Source organism: Lissotriton vulgaris, chromosome 8 (genome assembly GCF_964263255.1).
Source record: "Lissotriton vulgaris chromosome 8, aLisVul1.2, whole genome shotgun sequence".
Lineage (NCBI taxonomy): Eukaryota > Metazoa > Chordata > Amphibia > Caudata > Salamandridae > Lissotriton > Lissotriton vulgaris.
The window spans coordinates 228,316,555-228,323,721 of NC_141696.1; the positions used below are offsets into that span (position 1 = coordinate 228,316,555).

Sequence of the window (7,167 nt, forward strand, 5' to 3'; positions counted from 1 at the left end):
CCCACACAGAGCCCCCACACACACTGCGAGCTCCCTCCACACACTGTGAGCCTCCCCCACACACAGAGCCCCCCGCCCACACACAGAGAGCTCTCCCCTTGTTTGGCAATGTACACTAAGCCCGTAGAGTTTTATAAAGGTTTGGAGAGAGTTATTCTGCTACTGTTCATTATAAAGAATATATTCGTTCCTAACTATACAATGGTGGACAATATATCTTATACAAGCTACTCTCAGATGGACACAGGCAGCAGCTTAGAAACTTCTATAAACAACATACACAATGAGGTCAAGGTCTTAGAATGCGAGTGCACGTATTGTTGTAAAACAGTTAAGGCACTTGAGGATGACACACAGAACCATGCATAGGCACAATATTGCACAGTTAAAGTTTGAGCTATTGGCAAAGCTCTTGACATTTTTTTTAACATAAATAAATGGCATTGTTATTTGCAATGCCACTAGCTTTATTTTTCGCAAATGACACTCACAAACACCTACAGAGAGCCCCCCAACACACACATACACAGAGCCCCCCACACACATACACAGAGCCCCCCACACACTGCGAGCACCCCCACACACACTGCAAGCTCCCCCCACACACTGTGAGCCTCCCCCACACACAGAGCCCCCCGCCCACACACAGAGCCCCCTGCCCACACACAGAGAGCCCTCCCCTTGTTTGGCAATGTACTCTAAGCCCTTAGAGTTTTATAAAGGTTTGGAGAGAGTTATTCTGCTACTGTTCATTATAAAGAATATATTCGTTCCTAACTATACAATGGTTGACAATATATCTTATACAAGCCACTCTCAGATGGACGCAGGCAGCTGCTTAGAAACTTCTTTAAACAACATACACAATGAGGTCAAGGTCTTAGAATGCGAGTGCACGTATTGTTGTAAAACATCAATAAGGCACTTGAGGATGACACACAGAACCATGCATAGGCACAATATTGCACAGTGACTTTACTAGTTTGAAAAACACCATAACTTCTGAAGAATCTGAAGATTGATGTATAAAATGTTGCATGGATTTATGATGGATGTGTGAAAAGGTGTGTGGATGTGTAAAGGATGGATGTATGGATGGAAGGATGAAAGTGTGGATGGATGCAGGATGGATTGTTGAAAGTGTGGATGAATGGATGAAAGGATGCGTGGAAGGATGAAAGCGTGGATGGAAGAAGGACGGATGGAAGAAAAGGTGGATGTATGGATGGATAAAACATTGCATGGATGAATGATGTATGGATGTGTGAAAAGGTGGTGGGATGAAAGGGTGGGTGTATGGATGTATAGATGATAGGGTGGATGGATGAAGGATGGATGTATGGATGGGAGGATGAAAAGATGGATGGATAGATAAAACGTTGCATGGATGGATGTGTGAACAGGTAAGTGGATGAATGATGGATGAAAGGGTGTGTGGATGGATGTATAGATGGGAGAATGAAATGTTAGATGGATGTATGGATGGAGAAAATGTTGCATGGATGAATGATGGATGGATGTATAGAAGGGTGGATGGGTGAAAGCTAGATGTATGGATGGAAAGATGAAAGGGTGGGTGGATGGATGTATAGATAGGAGAATGAAATGGTAGATTGATAGATAAAAGGTTGCATGGATGAATTATGGATGGATGTGTGAAAAGGTGGGTGGCTGTATGATGGGTGCATGGATAGAAGGGTGGATGTGTAAAGGATGGATGTATGGCTGGAAAGAAGAAAAGGTGGATGAAGGATAGATGGATGGAAGGAAGGATGAAAGAATGGATGGATGTGTGAAAGTTTGAGTGGATGAATGATGGTTGGATGTGATGAGGTCTAACAGGCGCATTTATTGTTGTCCAAAGTTGAGGAGTACCAGTTTCTAGAAACTTTTGTTGGAAGGGGTCCTTATGCCTAAAAATCTTTTACAAGTGTGTCTCGCTATCAAAAATTTTGAAGACCTCTGCCCTACACACACTTACACAGAGCTCCTCACACACCCACCCAGAGCTCTTTTCACACTGAAAGCTTTTTCCATACACTGTGAGGCACACACACTGCGAGCTCTTCTCACAAACGGGGAGTTTCCACACGCATTGCGAGCTCTACAGACTGCAAGCCCTACACTCTGCAAGTATACACTGCAAGCTCAACACACTGTTTGGCATTGTACATGAGGCCCTCAGTCTATACTGCTTTGGAGAGTTATTTTGCAACTGTTTATTATAAAGAATAGATTCTTTCTTAATTTTCCAAAAAACTGATATTGAAAGACACTTGCAGGTGTAAGTCTTTTTGAAGTAACTTGTTTTTTGACTATTTTCTTTCGAAGCTCACAATGCTTATTGTTGACTTGAATTGCCCATATTACAAATGTAATGTGGGACAATATATTTTAGAGGAGTTCCAATGAACTTGTGATTTGTAAATTTTTTTACTATTCACTCAGAAGTTAGAAGACAGATGAACTTGCTATAGGATATACAATGAGTGCATTTGTTATAGCTTAAAAAAAATGTTTGCACAGTAACATATGTTATGCACTTTGTAAATAGATATGGACTGTAAGTGCCTATCTAATTCACATTGTTTAGCTTGTTGTAAGTAATATCAGTGGAGTAGCAGTTCTAATGAAGGTGGGATATGTTTTTTTAACCATTTTTTCTGAAGGTATAAGACAGATGAATTTGCTCCAAAACATAGAATGAGTGCATGTGGTATAGCTTCTGTAAACAAAAATTTTGCACAGTAACATATGTTAGGCATTTTGCTCAATTTGCTATAGAACATAGAATGAGTGCATTTGTTGTAGTCTCTTTAAACTAAATTTGCTCAGTAACATATCTTATGTACTTTGTAAATAATAATGCAAAGACAAGATAAGGTGTACAAATTTTATTTAAGTAAATATATTTACTATTATTGTATGAAAGCAAATTAAACTTTAATTAAAATACTGTTTTTTTTGCATTTTTTATGAAACATAATTTGAATATTTTCTTTTTTTACTTATATTTACAGTAACGTATTGTCCTTTTTTACAACTCATGTATTTTTAGTATGTATCCGTTTTGAAAAATGACATTAACATTTTTTGGCAAGTTAGGCATTAGAGCTTCTTGAATGTCGTCAATGTCGGCTGGTATATTGAAGAAGTCCATTAGAATAGTGTTATTTATTTCCACAGATGTAAATTTTCGGCGTTCTCAATATGTACATTTAGTGTACAGTGTTCCTGATTTGCAGTTTCTAGCCCATATATAGTCAGATTTATTTCTTATTGTGGTGGTTGTATTTTCTGTGAAGGAAAAAGAAAAGAGTTAGTTGATTACATATGTTTGAACTTCTTTTCTTTTTTTTATTCTTTTTTCTTGTGTTGACCTAAGGAAAAGTTTCTTGTTACATGCAGGCTTAAATCATGCTAATTAGTGAAGATATTTTAAGAAAGGATAGATGTGAGTAAAGATAGTGAAAAGGTATAATATAGTGTGTATAATAGAGGATTAGAGACTGTTTTGTAATGTTATAGCTACTTTAGTAAAAATACGTATTAATAAATAGTGACTAGTAGGTACTAGTTTTGTGTTTTAGAGTAGTATTGTAAATAGTGATTATAGTTAATAGTGTATTGTGAGTAGAGTTTTTGAGTTATTAGTAGAGTGTGTATGAGTTCTTTAGTGCATTGTCAAATTTTTTTGGGAGTATTTAAGTTATTGGCGTACTAGTATAAAGAGAATTAGAAAGGGACAAAAAATTGTGTACTAAAGTGTTAGTATTAAAGTCATATCTGTAAGTGATAGTTGGGCATTATTAGTAAGTTATTTTGAAATAGTGAATGTTATTTTTCCGTAATAATGTGTTTTTTTATGGTGTGGGTAATAAAGAGAGAGTAGTAAAGATTGAGTAGTAGATTTATTAGGGGAGAGTATTAGTGAGTTTTATATAGTGATTAGTAGAATATGTAGTATAGCTTAACCGATTTAGATAGTGAGTATTAGAAGAGAGTTCGAGGGAATTGTAATTAGTGAATATAGAGTTCGATAGTGTTTTAAAAAGTAAATAGTATAGATTGAGTAGTAGAGCAAGGTATTAATAGTTTAATAATTTGTACTTACTTGAAATTGTGTATTTCTTGTTGTGTTCAACATTTTATTGCTGTTAAATTCATGCACTGTCAGGTGCGTCATCTTTATGTAGGATCCAATTTCTATCGGGAAGTCTGTGGCATCTCTCCAAAGAGTTATTTTCACTGAGTCCGTTGTATCTTTCACAGTTATTGATTTAAGTTTTGTATCTTGGCCAGCGATAATAATTGTTTTTGTTTCTTCTTCCTGTAAGACAAAAAATTGGTAATAGAAATTTGTTTATTATGTTAGTGTTGGTGTGTAAGAGTGTGGGTGTTAAAGAGTGGGTGTGAGTGTGTTGTAGTAGAATGTGTGTGTTAAAGAGTGTGTGTGAAAGTGTGTTTTTTTATGAAAGTGTGTGCGAAAGAGTGTGTGCGAAAGAGTGTGTGCGAAAGAGTGTGTGCGAAAGAGTGTGTGCGAAAGAGTGTGTGCGAAAGAGTGTGTGCGAAAGAGTGTGTGCGAAAGAGTGTGTGCGAAAGAGTGTGTGCGAAAGAGTGTGTGCGAAAGAGTGTGTGCGAAAGAGTGTGTGAGAAAGAGTGTGTGCGAAAGAGTGTGTGCGAAAGAGTGTGTGCGAAAGAGTGTGTGCGTCAAAGAGTGTGTGCGTCAAAGAGTGTGTGCGTCAAAGAGTGTGTGCGTCAAAGAGTGTGTGCGTCAAAGAGTGTGTGCGTCAAAGAGTGTGTGCGTCAAAGAGTGTGTGCGTCAAAGAGTGTGTGCGTCAAAGAGTGTGTGCGTCAAAGAGTGTGTGCGTCAAAGAGTGTGTGCGTCAAAGAGTGTGTGCGTCAAAGAGCGAGTTCGAAAGAGTGCATTTGCGGAAGAGTGCATTTGCGGAAGAGTGCATTTGCGGAAGAGTGCATTTGCGGAAGAGTGCATTTGCGGAAGAGTGCATTTGCGGAAGAGTGCATTTGCGGAAGAGTGCATTTGCGGAAGAGTGCATTTGCGGAAGAGTGCATTTGCGGAAGAGTGCATTTGCGGAAGAGTGCATTTGCAGAAGAGTGCATTGATGAAGAGTGCTTTGATGAAGAGTGCTTTGATGAAGAGTGCTTTGATGAAGAGTGCTTTGATGAAGAGTGCTTTGATGAAGAGTGCTTTGATGAAGAGTGCTTTGATGAAGAGTGCTTTGATGAAGAGTGTTTTGATGAAGAGTGTTTTGATGAAGAGTGTTTTGATGAAGAGTGTTTTGATGAAGAGTGTTTTGATGAAGAGTGTTTTGATGAAGAGTGTTTTGATGAAGAGTGTTTTGATGAAGAGTGTTTTGATGAAGAGTGTTTTGATGAATAGTGTTTTGATGAATAGTGTTTTGATGAATAGTGTTTTGATGAATAGTGTTTTGATGAATAGTGTTTTGATGAATAGTGTTTTGATGAATAGTGTTTTGATGAATAGTGTTTTGATGAATAGTGTTTTGATGAATAGTGTTTTGATGAATAGTGTTTTGATGAATAGTGTTTTGATGAATAGTGTTTTGAAAGTGTGTGTTTGTATTAGTGTGTTTGTGAAAGAGTATGGCTGTGAAGTGATGGAGATAGTAAATAGTGGTTGTGAAAGTGTGTTTGTGAATAGTTGTTGTGATAGTGTGTTTGTGAATAGTTGTTGTGATAGTGTGTTTGTGAATAGTTGTTGTGATAGTGTGTTTGTGAACAGTTGTTGTGATAGTGTGTTTGTGAACAGTTGTTGTGATAGTGTGTTGGCGTGTAATAGTGTTTGGGTGTAAGAGTGTTGATGTGTAAGAGTGTTGTTGCGAAAGTGTTTGTGCGTATGATTTTTTGTAATAGTATTTGTTAAAGACTGTGTAAGTGTTTTGTAAAGGGTGTTGTATCTTGTGTGGGTGCAATAGTGTGCTAGTGGTAAAGAGTGTGTGTCTTTAATATTGTTCTAGTTAAAGACTGTGTTGTAGAAAGTAGTGTGTGTAAGAAGGGTGTATGTGTAATAGTGTGTGTGTGAAATAGTATGTAATAGAGTGTTGTTTTGGAACTGTGTGTATGTGAAACAATGTTTGCTAGTTTTTGTTTGAAAGATTGTGCGGTAAGTATTGTGTGCAAGAGTGTGTGTGAAAGAGTGTGTGGTATATAATGTGTGTGAAAGGGTGTGTGTGATAATTTTGTTTATTTTTATAAGCTTACCTCTGCAATTGTCCCAGAAATGCTCATTAATGAGCGTAGTGAAGCTGTTTTAACTGTTTTTATAGGTGATATTGGTGGAGCAGGGGGTTGTAGGATATATTCTGCCTCTTGTATAATTTCTTGAGGTATAGTTAAGGGGATCATGCGGGATATTTTCGTTTGTTTCGTGATGATAATCACATTGTTTTTGGATAAGAAATTTCGAATCATAATAGCTTGTCCTTCTTTAGTTTGCTGGTAAAATGGCTCATTGTAGCATGTTGCTTTAATGAAACTACTTTCATCAGCTAGAGCTAGATGATACATGACTTTGTTCTCTTGTTTAGCATTTGTATAGTTTGTTTTTGTTGAACATTTTACAATGTTGGCTCTGATTGTTTTTTGGTACGGTTTGTTGTCTTCATGTTTAGATTTTTTGAGGTCTTGTAAGGAAATCATCTGAAACGAGAGTAAATGTTAGTACACATTCTGAACATAAATGTTTCCCCTTTTGCTATTACCTGTAATAAAATGTTATGTTATGTTATGTTAGCAGTTTTGTAAAGCGCAACAGCTGCCCTGGCAACGGGGCGTCCCGGCGCTAGAACCATCATAACCAACTGGGAGAAAAAAAGGAGAGAGAACCTACATGGGGGGGAAGAGAAGAGTTTTGATAGCTTTGCGGAAAGCCAGTAGGTTGTCAATGCAGCGGATGTGGAGGGGGAGGAAGTTCCATAGTTTGGACCCTAGCAATCTGAAGGAGCGTCCTCCTATGCGACAGTACTTCATGTGGGGGACCAGTACTAGGTGTTGCCCTTTGGAGCGGAGGTTGCGTTGGGGATTGTAGGGCGTTAGCAACTGGCGAAGGAGCTCTGGTCCCTCAGCACTCAGAATTTTATTGGCAAAGATGAGGGCCTTGAATTGGATACGGGCTTCTACCGGTAG

General features: G+C 38.0%; 1 protein-coding gene across 1 annotated transcript in view; it reads right to left on the bottom strand.

The window, feature by feature from the left end:
- Nucleotides 1-6,387, bottom strand: part of LOC147696911 (uncharacterized) — a gene marked incomplete at its 3' end in the record, with an annotated part of 31,476 nt that extends 25,089 nt beyond the window's left edge. The window contains exons 1-2 of the mRNA XM_086936087.1: nt 6,244-6,387; nt 4,115-4,330 (exon numbers count right to left, since the gene is read on the bottom strand). Coding sequence (XP_086792213.1) covers nt 4,115-4,330; nt 6,244-6,387 — 360 coding nt within the window. The remainder of the gene's footprint in view (nt 1-4,114; nt 4,331-6,243) is intronic.
- Between the last annotated feature and the right edge of the window lie 780 nt (nt 6,388-7,167).